Consider the following 18,728-nt stretch of genomic DNA (forward strand, 5'->3'; position numbering starts at 1 on the left):
TGTGAGTGTGCGTGAGATTGAGGAATAGTAAGATAACAAAAAAAAAAGAAGTTAGAAAACCAACGAGGAGATATGTTAGAAAAATGGTTACTCCCAGAAACAATAATAACGGAGAACAACCATCCAATAACACGGGGGCATGCACGATCATTGCAAGTTCGACTAAACCAATCACCTTTATTGCTAGCACGATGGTCATACCGTCAACCATAGTCATGTCGTCGACCATGGATATACCATCGATTGCACAAGAAGGGGTGATATTTTCCCCCTCAATAACACATAGTCACCCAGTGGCTCCTAGACCAACTATGGCAACCGACTTTAGGCCTTTTGCCACAAGTTTCACAATGCTTATGCTTGGGCGTGAGTAACCTTATGGTATTCCAACATCAATGATGGAAAACTTACATACTAATCCTTTGACATTTGCTGACAATGCTACGAATGCATATTCTCCATATTTGGCATCAGGAACGACTATAATTAAGATTAACTTAATAAGCGAGACTTTTCGACCTTCGTTGAGTTGTATTGCTAAAGGAACATATTTTTTTGGCTATTTGCAAGGAACTGGAACTAAAGAAAAAAATAAGATAGCCACAGATTCATAAAAGCTATATTTTCTTGGTTGGAGACCTCTTCAGTCTTTTTCTGGTGATGGTCGGTGATGTAGTTTTTAAAACTGGGAGATTCCAAAACGAACTCATTAGCAGTTTCTAGTCTGGGAGTGAAATTTTTGCCTATAGGGTTAAGTCCCGTGATGACTGCTACATCGAATAATATCGGTGTAAGCATTCCATAGGGAAATTGGAATGTATTGGTCGAACCCTCCCAAAAGAAGATCAACGCGTACAATATGGTTGGGTTATACCTAGGGTCAGTTCTAGATATTTGGATGGCATCGAAAATACCTAGATCTTCCCATTGTTTTTGTCTTTTTTCTTGGACTCTGTCGAGTCAAACAATATACTCTTTGTTTTTAGCAGGGGGCATATCGAAAGCCACGCGTGGGTGTTTCCATGAAAGATAAGTCGAGCGAGTGTTCTTCGAACGCGAAAGGCAAAATAACAAAATAACACAAGAAAAAGTCTTTTAACTTCCCAGGTTGTGACTTAGACGTCAGAAATGGTCCTAAGAACAATTAAAGTTTATCAAAGAGGGTGAAAGGGATGCGTACCTGTTTTTTCTGGATGGTGATTTTTTCTTTAGTCATTGGCGGTTCAGGTACAAAATCTCTTCCATCGTTACCTTCTGATGCCGAAACCATGAAGGCCAAAGGTTTTCGTCGGTGTCTAGTTTGGAAGATGGAGTGGTTTCTGCCATTGTTGAGTTTGAAAATCTTGTTGGGAAAGGTTTTTCTTTCTTTTTGTATGTAAAATGCTAAAGCGGGAGCGAAGAAGATGAGAAGAGAATACAAAGGAAGTATTTATAGAATCGTTTTTTCTTGTCAGTAACGGAGACGTGTCAGACGCGTGTTTAGAGTGAAACACTTCATTTCCCAGGAAGTGGGAAAGTTGACAGAAGTGGAGAAGTTTGTGAAATCGTGCAAACACGTGATCTCCTAGGAAATAAGGGTAATGATGGAATTCTTAGAAAATCCTTTGAAAATCACAACGTGCATTAAAAATGTAATGATGACATTTACGTCAGCAAGAAGGGTTGAACAGTGTCGAAAATAAAATAAAAAATTCCATTTTTCTCCTTTTAATTAAAAGGAAAGTCGAAATATGGCATTTGGGGACCAATTTGTTACCTCAGATTTTTGACACAAGCATTAATTATAAAGTTGTGGTAAGTTTTGTGGTTTGATGATAGGTTTATTTCCAGAATCGAAATGGTAAGATAATCCCATAGATATTTCGACAAATTCATCTGGTCAAAATATGATGCCAACTTTGGTCGAATCTCTAAATGAGGCAGATGCCAAAGGCTTGGTTGGTTTTGAGACTTAGTGAAATTTAGAGTTTTCCGAACTTTTATTTTTTCCGTGTAGTCGAATGAGGTGTAAGTGGATGAGATCAGACAGTTATCTGGAGACACGTTGAAGCTTGTCGAAGTTGAAGTTTGCATGAAAACGAAGGCGTGACATATTTTTCTTAATCGACCGTTATAGACTGTTAACTTAGGACTAGTATATAAGTAAGCATTCACTTGTGTTTTAAGGCTCCACAATTGTACACAAATTTTGTAAAATTCAAAGTATACGTGTGTTTGTGAGAAAAAAAGTCAAGAATGTATATGTATGCGTTCCATTTTTTATAAATCAAAGTCTTTATTTTCAATTATTTACAATGTCAAAATATGTTTCAAATCTTTGATTTTCATACAATATGTCCTGAGATCTTTTTGAATTTAATCCCTTAAGTGAAATCAAACTAGTTTTTGTTTATCAAATTTCACCGTAAACAATATCTAAATACAATTTATATCGTATTAAATAAATTTAACCATGCGGATGCACAGGCATTTCATCAAACGTCTTAGGACGAATCACACTTGAACTGATAACAACATATGTTACTGATAACAACATATGTGATTAGAGTATCATGTAATGCAATAGACACTAAGGGAAAAAAGTGACAAAATATTGAGAGCATGATTCACACGTCATCGTCACTTTGTAACTACATGTTGGTGAAGTGAGCACATCCATCATCATCGACGAACAAATGTCGATACTCAACATTGATCATCATTCTTCTGTTGCGGTGGTTGAGGCAAATATTCATTTGATCCGGTTGGTGTTTCAAACTAGATATTGTAACATCGACAACAAATAAGGAGGAAACTCTTTGTTGTATGTAAATTGTATGTATGTTAGAATTTATTCTGATTTGATCCCGTTGGTGTTTCAAACTAGATAGTGTAACATCGACATTGATCTTTCATTATTTTCTAATGTGAAATTCAAATGAACAAAATACATCAATTTATATCAATTTATATACGTTCATGTGCATTGTAGTTCATAGAAAGTTTCGGTGCAACATATACCACACAAAAGTATTCAATAACACCTTTTAGATGGTAGAATCCAGACTATGTTAAACACCCCAACATGGATTTTGAATTATAGAATCCAAACTTTAGTATAAAAAAAAACTCGGCATGAGTTTTGGTTATAGAATCTGAATCATTCCAAAAAAACCTCAACAGAGGTCTGGTTTAGATAATATGAAATTTCTTATTATAGTATCAGAATTCATATCTTTGCCAATAACATATTTAAATTATACCAACAAGAATAATAAAGTAAGTATCCATTGTTGATATATTAATCACCAATAATTTGTTTTCAATATCAGTTTTCAAAAACCTAACGTGCCTGAGATTCAGATTGCAAAGTTAGAGATTTTATTGTTTTGGCAACCGCAATAGAGACCACGTACAACCACGATACTCGTACTCAGGCACAGAAGCCCGACTTAAAATCTTGTTCGCAGTAGGTATTGAATCACAACAATATTCAAACTCATACACCACTATAGCCTTCAAAAAATACAACACACCCAAGCAGCAAATTTCAACGACAAATTTCAGTGGCATTTATTACCTTGTAACATTCATATTCAAGACTGTATAGCTGCAGATCCCAGAAGCAGAGATATACATGGTTCTTTTAACTATAGCTTACTTTTCATAAATTTAAATTCAACTAATTCTGTCTCTAAGTATGAAAATGAAACCAACCATTTAGCAGCTAAACCATTATTCAGTACAATTCAATACAAGAACATGAACCTTCTTCAAACCTTCAGGTACTTGATAGCAGTATGAACATCCTTATCACCTCGGCCGCTGAAGTTAACCACGACCTTTGTTCCGTTAGGAAGAGTTGGACATACTTTCTCAAGATAAGCCAAGGCATGTGATGTCTCCAGAGCTGGAATGATGCCTTCGAGTCGCGAAACTCTCTTAAAAGCTGCACGTACAATTAAAAAAACAAGATTGAGTCGCGAAACTCTCTTATAATAGAGCAGCATTAACACCCAACTACAAAGTCACGGCAGTCCTACCTTCCAATGCTTCATCATCAGTGATGCTATGATATTCAGCACGTCCCAAGTCTTTCAAAAAGCTATGTTCAGGTCCAACACCAGGGTAGTCCAACCTACAAAACAGTTTTTTTAAGGAAAACAACACAATCAGAACAACCAGAATTCGAACTTGGGTTCTATCAAGTAAATATAATCCAAGTAGACACAAGAAAGGTGATATCAAATTATCAGTTCGAAGAATTACCCTGCACTAATAGAGTGAGGCTCGACTATTTGTCCATCAGCATCCTGCAGCAGATAGCTCATAGCTCCATGCAAAACCCCAATTTCTCCTTTCGTTAATGTAGCAGCATGCTTGCCGCTGTCAAGGCCAAAGCCAGCGGCTTCCACACCAATTAGCCTAACATCATTATCATCAACAAATTCATGGAAAAGTCCCATGGCATTTGAACCTCCGCCGACGCATGCAATCAGAACATCTGGTTTCCCTCCCCATTTTTCCAATGCTTGCTTTCTGGTTTCCTTGCCGATTACAGCATGAAACTCTCTCACCATCATTGGATATGGATGCGGTCCAGCGACAGAACCCAAAATATAATGAGTTGTTTCAACATTAGTCACCCAGTCTCTTATAGCTTCTGATGTAGCATCCTTAAGTGTAGCTGTCCCAGAGTGGACTGGTCTCACCTGTATCACAGGATTCAACTATTAGACACGATATTGATGCTAACACGTAGAATACAGTAATAATTTAATGCAAGAGATGTGATTTAAGGGAGCCACATGTGTCGGTGTAGGACCGACACGCCTAACCTTTTTTTCCAAGGAAAATCGTTACCATTTTTCCAACAAACAAGAGACTAAATATAAGATACATTAACTAAACCGAATAAAACAACAACAAAAACTGCTATACCTCAGCACCAAGAAGACGCATTCTGAAGACATTCAGTGACTGCCTTTCCATATCCTGTGCACCCATATAAATAATGCATTCTAAACCAAATCGAGCACATACAGTAGCAGTTGCAACTCCATGCTGCCCAGCTCCGGTTTCAGCAATAATGCGTTTTTTGCCTAATTTCTTGGCAAGCAAAGCTTGAGCAACAGCATTGTTAATTTTATGGGCCCCGGTATGGTTAAGATCTTCCCTCTTCAAATAAATGAGAGGCCCTTCACCATTAGACCTCTTGTAATGCTCCGTCAACCTTTCTGCAAAATAAAGAGGAGTCTCCCGGCCAACATAGTCCTTTAGAATCCCAGCCAGTTCTTTCTGCAATTAAAATATCAATCTCAGAAGATTTCCATTATTTTTCCTTCCGATAAACTGTTTTGATTACTGCCCAATAACAACCTATGTTCAAGTGTGTGTATGTGCGTGTTATAATATTAGATCAATTGAGCGTATGTTTGGTTCTGCAGTCAGAATCAATTCTAGAGACAGAACCAATTCTACTTTAGAAGAATCAAACACCTCAAAATCTTTCATTCCAAAATCAATTATACACCTCTATAATTGTTTTTTACTCTTCCAAAAGCTAAACCAAACATACACTCAGTCTGAAAGAGTTTTATATTGTTGTTCCCTATGAAACAAAAAATGATAAACATTCAAATTATCATAAAGCATCAAATTTTACTAGCATCAATAGGTCAAGAAACAGAAAGTAAGAAAAAAAGTGATGTTAACAATAAAAAGTTGTAAATCAAACTAACAAGGTTGAGTGCAATTTATAACCTCAGCTCAGTTTCTGGCTAATGGCTATACTATACCCAACTTTCATGGAAAATCTTTGAACAAACAAAATGACATTCCAAACATATTTAAACTTTCAAAAAAACGAAAGAAAACAACCATTTCCCTCAGTGTCGCATTTCAACAAGCAATTAGCGTGCAACACCAACCAAAAAAAGAAAAGTTTAACACTATAAACAAAACTCATTATTAACAAAAATTAACTAAACCCCACATTGCAAAGTAACCAAATCCAATTAAACAGCTTCACAGAATCCAAAAACGTAGCAATTCCCAAAAACAAAACAAAAAAACAAAAAGAAATGATTTTTTACAGAACCTGAAAATCTTCATCAGCAGCAAGGGAATAGAACGAAGCTTCAAGTTCAGTAAGAGCATGCATTAGAGTTTCAGGAACATATTTCCCACCATACTTCCCAAACCTCCCAAACGAATCGGGTCTTAGAGGAAGAACCGACCCATTTTCAACCTTGGTCTGATCCTGCAATGGGAGAACAGAGGAAGTGTCTCTAGTGACAGAACAAGAGATTTTTGAAGGAAAAGATGCAAACTTTAAGCTATTTGAATGAAAATTGGAAGATGGGTAGTTTTGTTCTTTGGAAATTGGAAGTAACATTGAAGAATTGAAAGTTGAAATGGATGAAGCCATTAGATTAGGGTTTTTTTCTTCTTCTTTGTTTTCTGTTAATTGGATTGAAATTGATGGTGTTGAAGGTTTATATGGATTTTGTCTCTATTATTATATGCTCAAAAAATTGAATGATGAAGAAAACTATTTTACTTTCTATGGTACAATGAATATTTTAAATTTGAATTTAGTTTTTATAAATTCTCATCAACTATCTATCTATTAAAATAAACTACTATCATACTTTTTAATATATCATATTCTTCTTTAAATTTATATTATTAAAAAAACATATTTATAATTAATAAATATTAAAAAAATTAAATTGATCTTCTTTTTGCCACTTCATTTATTTCTCACGTTTTAATTTTAACTCTTATATTCTTCCTTTTTTTTTCTTAATTTAAATTTCAAATTTTTTTCACATTATTTTCTTATACTTTCTTACTTTTATTTTAATTTTTTCTTTCTCCATTTTACTTTTTAAAATATAAATAACAAAATTTGAACCTCTTTTCTTAAAAAAGAACACAAAAAAATATTAAAATTTTATAACACAAAATTTATTAAAATAAAAACATAATTATTTTATAATTATTATATATAAAAAATATTAATAATTACATGATTATTGCTCGTTTTATAATTCAGTAACTCATTTGATATTGACATATTTATCTAAATATATTTTATATTTTATCAAATTGAATAACACTAAATAATGGTGTATATAATTAATTTTTTATTTTAGGTGACATTATTAGGATAATATTTATTTTATTTTTATTTATAGAGAGAAAAATTATTTTTAAATATGATTTTTTTTCTTTCTCCATCTTACAAATTTATTTTATATAATTATTTAATACAATTGAGTTTATATAATTATTCATTTTATAATTAAACAACACATTATAAATTAAAATGTGTATCTAAAAACACTTTATATTGTATCAAATTAAATATTATTAAATAATGGTGCATACCACTTACTTTCTATTTCTATTACACGAGTAACTATCCGGATAATATCTATTTTATTATAACCAACAATCCTCTTTAATCAAGATGATTTTTTTATTTTCAAATGCAAAAAATTTCTTTTTTTTTCTTCAAATTCTTTTTTCAGTTCAAATTTACACGTATCTTTAAATATATTTTATATCATATTAAATAAATTTACACACGGACGCATGAATATTTAATTAGTATGACAAATAAAACATTTTTGGACATTATAATTTTTTTCTTTTTGAAGAAGTAATTTAAGAGGAGGAGATTGTAACATGTGACCATGTTCAAGCCACAAAAGACTTTATGGTTCAAAGAATATTCACAAAAAAATGTTTACTTTCTAAAATATTATAAAGACTGAAATTAATTATAATATGACTTTTTAAGTAACATTGGTAATGTTCATTGAATTTATTTTACCTTGCAATTTTGGTTCATGGAACTTGTAGCCAAATTATTCAGTCTATGTATCAAATGTTTTTATGAACATATTAAAGAAAAATAACATATTTTTCTATTTTTATTTATTTCCTTGTATTAGAAATTAGAGATTGGAAATATGGAATTATTATTTTTTGAATATATTTATTAAAAAGCTGTTTACTAGAAAAATGTTTCAAAAATAACATGAAGAATCAATATTTATTAAAAAAAGAGTGTACAATTGAGATGGAAAATTTCCAAAAAATAAAACACAAGAACCAACCATGCAAAAAAACTCCACACCAGAGTAAAACCCAAAGCATGTACAAGCGAGGCTTGTTAACAACTTAATGTGACTGTTAGAAATATTTTCAATTAACTTAGAAATTGAAATTAAAATTTTATAAATATAATAAAGATAATGATAATTTGTGTCCCAATAACACAAGTTAAGAAATCCATAAATAAAAATTTTAAATTGAAAAAATCAATAAAATTATTAATGGTAAGTTTTTAATAAATTCAATATACAATTTTTAAAAAATATTTATATATTTATCTCTTAACTTGTATTCTTGGAGCACAAATTAACATTACTCATATAATAATTTGAGTCACAAATTCGATGACTAATAAAATTTAGAGATCTAAAAATGACAAGTCAAAACTAAACGGTTTACTTGACAATTCAATATTTTACTTCTCTCGTTATATATTTGAAAATTTTCATTTCCTTCTCATAGGTTCCACTAAAAATTCAATTTTTATTTCCCTCTCATTAACTTAATAAAAGGAAAATAAATTATTCTATTTTTTTCGTATCGGTTTTCTCTTTCACTTTTCTACATAAACCCTAAAATATCCAATTCACCCTTATATTTTTTCAGACACAAGACTCATCTCCCACATTTTCACTAGCATTTTTTGCATTCAACTCATACTTATAACTTTTCCATTTTATTTTTTCTCTCCTTAAGTGAGAAAAACAGATAGAGTTATGGATCTATATGCTTGTAGGAATGATGTTGATGACCCTGTTGAGAGTCTTTCTGGTGTTTTAATGACGATAACATTAATGATGTTAAAGTTGATGGTAATAGTTTTCCAACTCTCTGATGACGGTGATCAAACTTAAAGATATCTCAAGCCTCATCAAGTAGGAAATTAAAGATTTCATTGAATTACATATATGATCATTGTATCCGGAAAAGGATCTTGGAAGCCTCAGAGTTGTGAAGTGTGAAAGTAGGGGACTAACTCATAAGATACTAGGGCGCACACATGCACACAAAAAATCTTTTGAACCTCTTTATTAACTATTAAAACTCCTAAAAATGTTTTCAAGGCCGAGCCAATTGATTAGGAAACTATCAGCTTCTTTTTGAAGCATTTTTTGAATCATCCAATCGATTGGGACATTAAACTAATCGATTGGGAGAAGCCTAATCAATTACATAATCGACTGTGATAATGTCGTGATGACTAATAACGACTCTTTATCTAAACTTTCCAAAATGGACCAGGATAATCGATTATTTTGCTCATCCAATTTGTCATAATCGATTGGGCCATTAAAAACGCCAATGGATCGTTTCCTCTTTTGGTTTTCTCATCTTCTATATAAAGGATGCATATCTCCTTATCATCTCACACAAAACCTCAAAAGTTATCTATTTCTTTGGAACTTCTCTCTCTCTCTCTCTCTCAAGTTCAAAAAACACAAGAAAATGAGGATTGAGTTGGGTTTCTAGATTAAAACTTTTTCGTTACCTAATAACACAAACAACTAATATTCAACAAAGATAAAAGACACAAGTACTTTTATCTTTGTTCGCTATTAACTACATCCAGTCCACCCCCATGAGTAATTTCTCCTTCTCAATAAGGACTTACTCCACTAATCAAAAACTTGATTACAAAATCAATGACTACCTGTCAAATATTTCTTGAGAATCCTGAATATATCCTAGTCTTTCAAGGAATTTAACCAAAGGTTAATAAAACAAGATTGTGTTTACAAGTTGCTTCTAAAAATAAGCATATACACAAGTTTAAAATCAAATAATACACTTAAGAAATATTTCAAGAAAGTGTCCTAAATGTACCAATGTGATAGTTTTCTTAGTGTGAAAACATTTTTCTTTTTCTTTCTCACGTATGAGCATTTTGCAATGTTATTGTGCAATCAGTAGTTTTCTAATCTTCCAATACCTCTTTATATAGGTGAAGAATAGACCCGTTGGAGGATGAAGTTGAAATATCCTCAATAACACAGTTGTATGAAGGTCATTTGTTTCTATAACATTATAGTGGTGCTTGCAGCATATAGTAGGTGAGGATGGGATGTGAGAAACGACGTTGGTACAACAATACAATCCTTTTTCCTGATCTTCAGGGTAGTGAAAAGGACATGTGATTTTGTACTAATTATACGTTCCATGTGTTCTTCTTTCAGTTAATGACTTTATATCATCAACTTCTAGTCAGAGGCTTCATATAAAATTTGATGAAGTTTAAGTAGAGTTCATAGTCTATCTTTAGAATCTGGTGAAAACGAGACTTCAATGTCTATAGATTTCAGAGTCTTGAGACTTCAGAGGCTTGAAACATCAGAGTCATTATCATAGTCATTTTGGATATGTTTTTTTGCAGAATCATTAACTTGGTAATCCAGATGCTTGACTTTGATTTAAACACGTCTTTGATCTTCCTTTGATTAAAGTTGACTTCTTCAGAGTCAGAACCTGTATTCTTTTATCTGTGCACTTAACAAAATAATTAGAGTACAAAATTGTTTTCTATACAAAATAAGCCTTGTTATCATCAAAACTCAAGGATAGTTGTAGAACCAAACTTGTTCCAACAATCTCCCTCTTTTTGATGATGACAAGTCCATGTATTTTGATGAACAAATTTTACTTGGATAGTCAAATTTATAAAACACCAGAGTTAGGATTGTAAGCTCCCCCTGAGTTTTATACTTATCAAAATTATTCCTAGCTTCTTCTGATTGAGGTTTGTAAGCTCCCCATGATATTAAGACTAGAAGAATTTTGATATTTCAGAAAAAGTAGTAAGCATGATAAAAACGTTGACTTTGTTAACATAACAGTTTTAAAGCTTGGTTTTTATCAACGAAAAATATGCTTGCGTGGTTGATGAACTTAACAACACAAATTTGATTTCATGGATAAATAAATCTTCAAAAGTGTAAAGCATACAAATATAATATGTTTGGGATTTATTATAGGTTAAAGATATATCAAAATCATATTATTTTTCTCTCCCTTTGTCATCAATAAAAAAATAGAAAAAGTGAAAAGAAAATGATAATAACATGAAAAAAATCAGAGTCAAAAGGAAAACAACTTAAAGAAAATTTCATTAATCTTTTTGAAAAATATATACAATAGAAGATATACAAAAGAAATAGAAAAGGAGAGACTAGGGAGAAGCGGGTGTAACACTCTATTTCCCCAACAGATAGTTATAATTAAATCATAGATTTTTCACAACATTCACACATAGGATGTTGCACATCTCGAAATACACTTGCTGATCATGTAAGACTTAATTTATATAAACATGCAACACAATATTTTAATGCATACAATTGCACTTAGGATGTTTACACGATATCAATTTGTCTGATATGTACTTAGGATGTTTACACGAAATCCGACTTACCAAATCAATCACAACTCAACAAATATGCATATAACTCATTATGCAATGCAACTCGACTATGCAACTCCGTGCATATGCATGTGGTACCAACTTAACAATGGTTCACTCAGGAACCGAGTCCCCTATTCTGAACCCATGAGTCCTCTCTTATGAGCTTGGGATAAGCCACTGGTCCCCTCTTCTGAACTAGCAGACATGCCTCTTGACACAACTCTTATGATGCATGATCATATCAACAAATCAATACATTAAGATCCTTCTTATGATTCTAACGTAATTTATTGACAACTCTAGTAATCTCGTCTCTGGATTACATCACACCGAAATCATAAACCATATTTTCTATTCGCATGCAATAAACCAGGTTGGAGATGCACTATAGGATTTCAAAGTCACCCTCAAGAGAACCTAGTTCATCATCCCATTGTACTGATTTTGCACCATTAACTGTGACCATTTTAAGAATAGTTTTGGGTGACAGTGCTATTGGATATGTAGTACCATCAGCAAAAACTTCCCGTCCTCTAGCATTTTCCATCCCATGCTTCAGATTCCTACTACATATGAATGTAAGTTGTTTCAATGGTATATTTTATAAGTACATTGAAAATAATAAATTCTTCACATCAAAATCCATATTACACTAATGAGATGTGCTTAGGAAAAATAGAAAAACAAACAAGATTTGTAAAAGTATAAAGTTAAGAAGAACCCATGCTCATGTGATTGTTCGATGGGGTCTCATCCGTTCTCAAGGAGACACAAATGCCAACCCCAAGCATCTCCCTTACTGGTGCAAAATCAAGCATTCTCATATCTGCAACTGAACATCGAGACACTATGACTCCTGCCTTTGAAAGAAGAGATACCTCATTATCGTCCACCCAAACAGAATGGGCTGCTAAGAGGTTATTTCGAAGGAACTATATCTTATCCAAATATGCAACAATTCCATGATTAACTTTGAAACATCCACAACTAGTTGATTCTCATAAGGTATCTCTACAACATGCTTACAATTAGAGCTGTCAAATAAGCCCTATATTTAAAAGCCCCAATTATTAAGCCCTATTAAAGCCCCAATATGTTAAACCCCTTATCATTGAGATTTATTTTAGGCCCTTTATATAATGCATTTTTAGGCCCCATTGAGGGGCCTTATTTTATTCCCAAAATTTGGACGTTGAATTTATCTGTAGCACTCCATTCATGTTCTGTGTAAAGCTTCCGCCACCGTCAACCAATTACACCGCCGTCGACTTTTCTCTATCACAGAAATAAAGGTACTCTTCTATCTCCATTTCTCTTTAATCTCTAGTTTTCTTAATATCAAATTTCATTTTTTATCTCATTTGAATCAACATGTTTATAATACTGCTTAATATGTACACTCACAAGCTATTTGTGGAAATGCCTCAACAACTTTATACATGATATAAATTTGATTAAATGCAATTCTGATGGTAAAGTTTCGATGATTAATTTGCCGTGTTTTAATCTTAGTGGTACTTTGAGTCATTTTGTTGCAAATTTAGGTTCTTTAGTTGAAATCAGATTGGAGGGTAATCATATCAATGGCGTAGTGCCTAGTAATTGGACCAGTTTGATGAATATGAAATTGTTTGATTTGAGTGACAATAATATTCGTTGGTGATTTGGCAGATACTAAGAAATCTTTGAAGAGGGTATCACTCTTGACACTGTTAGAGTATTTAGAAGGGATTGAATCTAAAGACCCTAATACAACAACGCCCAGGGAATATATGCTATCAGTTGATATTTTGTGGGTTCTCCAACAATACAGGAAAGACGACAGAGTCATCGTACCCACTTTAAAGGTATTGCCTTTCCTAAGAAGTGCTTTACATTCTTGCTTCGGTTAACTGAACATGCAAAAGACCTGGTTCTGTTTTATACTTATTTTTATCTTCTTATTTTTCTAGGTATGTTGGTACGAGGGGTTGGAAAATATTTTGTATGTTTTAGAGGCACTGGTTCCATGCTTTAAATCAACACCCACCATGCAAATCTAGGGGTTGAACTTCTATAGCCACCCGTGACTCCCTCAGGTCGCCATCAACCACTATTGTGACTCATCTATTGGTCATCAACCAGTTTTTAGGTCTGAACAGACCAGTCATCTGATCAATTTACAGGTTTTCCAATGTAACTGACTAGTCCAGTCTAGTTTTGATTGATGTGCCACTACTAACATAAAAGCTTTAAGCTGCACAAATGATTTTTCAAGATAAATAGTTCTATGTACCTTAGGAGGTTAGGATGTAACCTAAAGATTTACCTTCTACAACCTTCATAAATTTGATATATTCAGTTAGCTACTTGGTAAGACTGGTCCATGTGTTGTAGTTGAAGAATCTGCATTCTAAAAATATCTTGTCATTTATATGTTTTGAGCACAGATTATCCTGGTCAGCACTCTCAACACCAATCATTAATTATTATTTTTAAATCAAATGTTAATTTATTTTCTTTTTGTTGTATGTAATACTTGTTGCGTGCCTCTTCTGTTATGAAATGAAAATCTATACATGTAATTAAATTTGCACTGAATATTATATGGAACTCTCATGTACTTATGAGCTTATGTTGTGTTCCAGGCCATTGAGAGTTTGCTCAGCAAAAAGATATTCCTTAATATGGAGGTTAGTCCTGCTTTTCTGTTTTTATTTTAATTTTATTTTTGATCTGTTATTAGTTTGTGTGATACTCCCTTTCTTCATGTTGCCAATTTCTGCATTAATTTGGTGGTCACTATTTATTACCATTTATGATCACATATATTAGTATTATTTGATAAATATGAGGGTAGAAGTTAATGCACTCACTACTGCTACAGAGAGTGTAAGCTAGGTGCACACTGCTACGTGAATTGAAATTGAGTTAACAAAATGGAAAACAAAAGCATTGTATTATATAGCAATTTTTAATATATTAAATAATTAGATATATAAGTTAGAAAAAAAATAAAACTAGCTTTAACATGAAGCATACACATATGTTGCTATTTCTATTCTCTAATTGTAAATAAATAAAATCTAAGTTCACATGTTTTTCCAGTTCCCAGCTCACAAAAGCATATTAAACTGCTGCAGCAATATTGCTGTTTTATTTGAGGTTTTGAAAGCAGTTAATTAAACAGAGACTGTACATGATGAGGTATAATAAGTGTCTATCGCTGTTTCAGATTTCAGCATTTTATCTTTCTACTAGTTACCAAATGGAGTATACAAGTAAATAGAATGATATTAAAATTCATTACAATATATTTTAACTCTATGTTTATATATTTTTTTAGTTTTTGGAATGTGACTCTTAATATATAACCATGACATAACACACATTCTTTTTGTTATAGTATGGAGTCAATGGATACGAGTGAGTATGCACAAGGTCAAGATGAAACTTGCAAGGAAATATTGTCAACACTTTGGATTATTTTCACTAAAATCGGCAAAGGAAAAGATGGAGTTGAAAGAGTTGCATGCAATTTTTGTAGTACTGATTTTGCCATCGGAAAAAACCCCAAGTCTGGTCAAAGTTATGGAGCTTCACATCTAAGTCGTCATGTTTTTATTTGTAAAAGTTTCCAGTTGAGCCTTCTTAGTCTAGAGGAAGCCTAACCCCAATCAACCAAAACACACATTGTGAATTACTTGGAGAAGCCATTATTGCACATGATCTTCCTTTTAGCTTTGTCGAGTATGAAAAAATTCGAGTTTGGGTGAAATATTTGAATCCATGTGTTGAAATGGTCTCTAGGAATACCATGGTGTCATATATTGAAAAAATATATGATAAAGAAAGGATCAAGCTTAAGGAAATCATGGGTAGGATTCCAAATAAAATTTGTCTAACATCGGATGTTTGGACAACATCTACTAGTGAGGGTTATATCTGTTTGACTGCTCATTTTGTTGATGAAAATTGGAAGTTAGTTAGTTGTCTTCTTAACTTTCTTCGAATGAAGCCCCCCCACACGGGTATTGCACTGGAAGCTACTTTATTTGATTGCTTAAAACAATGGGGAATAGATAAGAAAATATTTACTATTACGCTGGATAACACATCTGCCAATGATAACATGCAAGACCACTTGAAAACTCATCTTCGAGTGCAAGGCAATTTGATGTGTGATGGTGAATTTTTTCATATCCGATGTTCGGCCCATGTACTCAACTTAATTGTCCAAGAGGGTTTAAAAGTTGCTAGTGAAGCCCTCCATAAAATTAGAGAAAGTGTCAAGCATATTAAAGGATCTGATGGAAGGATGCTTAAGTTCAAAGATTGTGTCGAGGATGCAGGGATAAATGTTAGCGGTGGTTTAAGATTTGATGTATCTACTAGATGGAATAACACTTATTTTATGCTTGAAAGTGCCTTGCAATATAGGAAAGCTTTTGAGTTTTATAAGGTGGCGGATAGAAGCTATAAATATTGTCCATCTGATGAGGAATGGGAAAGGGGGGAAAGGATTTGTGAGTTTTTAGAACCTTTTTATGAAATTACCAATTTGATTTCTGGTTCATCTTATCCAACTGCAAATCTGTATTTCATGCAAGTGTGGAAAGTCCAGTGCATTTTAGAAAAACATCAAAAAAATATTGATAAGGTGATAAAAGATATGTCTGATAATATGAAAATGAAATTTGACAAATACTGGATAAACTATAGTATTGTGCTAGCATTTGGAGCTATTCTTGATCCACGCTTGAAGGATAAATTTTTGAAGTTTTGCTATACTACACTTGATGCCTCAACCTCTGAAGAGAAATTTAAGAATATAATGGATAAATTCAAAGGGCTTTATGAAGAATATGTGAGTTATTCTACCAATCAAAGTGTTTCTCTTTCTCAACCATCTAATGAGTTCAACACATTGGCTAAGCTATCTAGAGAGGGGAATAAAGCTAAAAAATCAAAGATTATAACCGTAAGTTTTTATATTAACATATTTATTTCACCCCATTTCCTCTTTTATATATATATACTTGTTTGAATACTTTAGGTTGTCTATTATTTATATTTTATTAGTATTAGAAAAAGAGAAGGATTATTGCATGAAATTGTTAGTAAGGATTATTGCATGAAACTTTGTGTTGTACTCTGTATGTGCCTTTACTAATAAAGCATACATGTGTATTCTGAATGTTAAGTACTAATAATGGTCACAAGGAAATGCTTGAATAATATTGCAGACAGTGTATTTGGTTCTTTTTCGAGTTACTGTAATCATTAGTAACTTAATCGAAAGTTGAATGTGAGTTATCCTTTTTATCAATAAATGTTAATTTTAATGACATTCCACAAAGAGAAACAAATTGCTGATGGGTAAGTTGCTAGTCATACACAAGGGATTTTCTTTTCCCATTATTCTAGTTTCTCAGAACCTCTTGTTATTTAAAAAATGTTTTTTGGATTCTAGAATATACATCATGTTTAAGTTTTTCGGATTTTAGAATCCAAATATTGCATATAATCCATGAAAGTTGTTAGGACCTATCTCATTTATTTGGTGGGCTCGATAATATTTGCAAACAAGAGTGACACTTACACTCACATGATCTATTTGGAGTATTTCAGGAATCTAGACACGGTTGATTACTATGGTTGGGGCATTATTATGTTAGGTTACTTGTATAAGGAGCTATATGATGCAAGAAAGAAATTTAGGACAAGGCAATTATTTCACTTTATAATGCCTTTGTGGAAGCTAATAAAACAGACTCTACATTATTTAGCTATATACATTTGTAGATATCTAGTTATTCTTTGGGTTTCATTGATAACATGTCTTATCATATTGATATAATATGTTTGTTCATTATTGGGAGTAACATTCGTCTCTTTATCAGAACCTTTCAGAGGCAAACCTGTTTCGATTACCATCACTTTAATTTAAAATTATGTTATGTTGTTTCTGTGAATATTGGGAGTAAAATATGTCCTAACTATTTATATATATCGCAGGATTTTAAAACATGGAACTCGATTGAGAGTAGGTTTGTTCTTGGAAAGAATGAATTAGATATATACTTTGACGATGAATTACTGGAGCTAAATGAAGAACACTTTGAAGATTTTGATGTACTTCTTTATTGGAAGTTTAATGAGAAAAAGTTTCCGATACTCTCCATAATGGCACGCGATGTGCTTAGCATTCCTATCACGACTGTAGCATCTGAGTCTTCTTTCAGTATTGGTGGATGTGTTCTTACGAAATACAGAAGTTCTACTCTTCCTGAACACATCTAAATGTTGATTTGTACTCGAAGTTGGTTGCATGGATTTTCGGAAAATATGAATGGTAATACTACTTTGTATTTTATTTATTTTTATTTGTTCATGTTTATGATATACTCATGTCATTGTTGTGTTGCATCTGCACCTAAGTATGATTTATTGTGTTTTTAAGATGAGGAAGATATCAACACTAATGATGAAGGCAATACTGAGGTGACAATGACTCAACATACATTTGGATTGCAAGATTGAAGTGGCAGACTAATTTTAGTGCCATATACTTTATTCTGGTTGTTGAATTTATCTTTTCATGTTTTTTTGGTTGAATTAGTGTCTTTGTTTATGTGATATGTGGTTCATGTTTGTATTGATTTACTTCAATTTCGAATGTTGAATGTCCGAAGTATCGACATATATCTTTCAGTGATATGTTTACATAGTATTTTTCGTAAATTGAGATGGATAATATTGTTGTTTGTGTTTGAAAAAGAACATAAAATCCTACTCAAGTGTATAAATATTAGCAAGTCACATAATTGAACTGGTTTGTGTAATATGTTTTCTTTTCTTTTTTATTTTATAATGTTTAAAATATGATTTTAAGAGAAAAAAATGATTTTTATTTTTGGAATTTTATGTTGAAAATTTTATTTTTAATTTTTATTAAAGTTGTCTTTTATTTTTGAAATTTTTAGCAGATTTATTTAAAAATTATTTTTTTATATTTTGAATTTATTTTATTTTGGTTTTCAAAATAAAGTTTTTTTATTTTTTGAATTTATTTTATTTTGTTTTTCAAAATTAAGTTTTTTTATTTTATTTGGGGCCTTATGGCCCTCTTTTAAATTTTGGACCCATCTAACTTTAGGGCCTATGTATTTGAGGATTTACTATTCTTTAATTGTTTTGGCCCCTTATTTTGGGGTTGGGGCCTAAATTAATTGACCCCCTAAAT

At 32.2% G+C, this 18,728-nt stretch overlaps 2 protein-coding genes across 2 annotated transcripts; one reads left to right on the forward strand and one right to left on the reverse strand.

The window, feature by feature from the left end:
* Positions 1-3,527: 3,527 nt before the first annotated feature.
* LOC127084978 (tryptophan synthase beta chain 1) lies at positions 3,528-6,554 on the reverse strand. Its single transcript, XM_051025519.1, has 5 exons — positions 6,080-6,554; positions 4,921-5,277; positions 4,249-4,691; positions 4,023-4,117; positions 3,528-3,928 (listed from the first exon to the last, which is right to left on the reverse strand). The coding sequence occupies exons 1-5, from the start codon at positions 6,407-6,409 to the stop codon at positions 3,753-3,755; spliced, it is 1,401 nt and encodes a 466-aa protein (XP_050881476.1). The 5' UTR covers positions 6,410-6,554; the 3' UTR covers positions 3,528-3,752.
* An 8,745-nt stretch (positions 6,555-15,299) lies between these two features.
* LOC127080895 (zinc finger BED domain-containing protein RICESLEEPER 2-like) lies at positions 15,300-17,785 on the forward strand. Its single transcript, XM_051021185.1, has 2 exons — positions 15,300-16,463; positions 17,501-17,785. Exons 1-2 carry the CDS (start codon positions 15,300-15,302, stop codon positions 17,783-17,785), a joined length of 1,449 nt encoding a protein of 482 aa, XP_050877142.1.
* The last annotated feature ends 943 nt before the right edge of the window (positions 17,786-18,728 follow it).

This window comes from Lathyrus oleraceus, chromosome 5, assembly GCF_024323335.1.
Source record: "Lathyrus oleraceus cultivar Zhongwan6 chromosome 5, CAAS_Psat_ZW6_1.0, whole genome shotgun sequence".
NCBI classification, from domain to species: domain Eukaryota; kingdom Viridiplantae; phylum Streptophyta; class Magnoliopsida; order Fabales; family Fabaceae; genus Lathyrus; species Lathyrus oleraceus.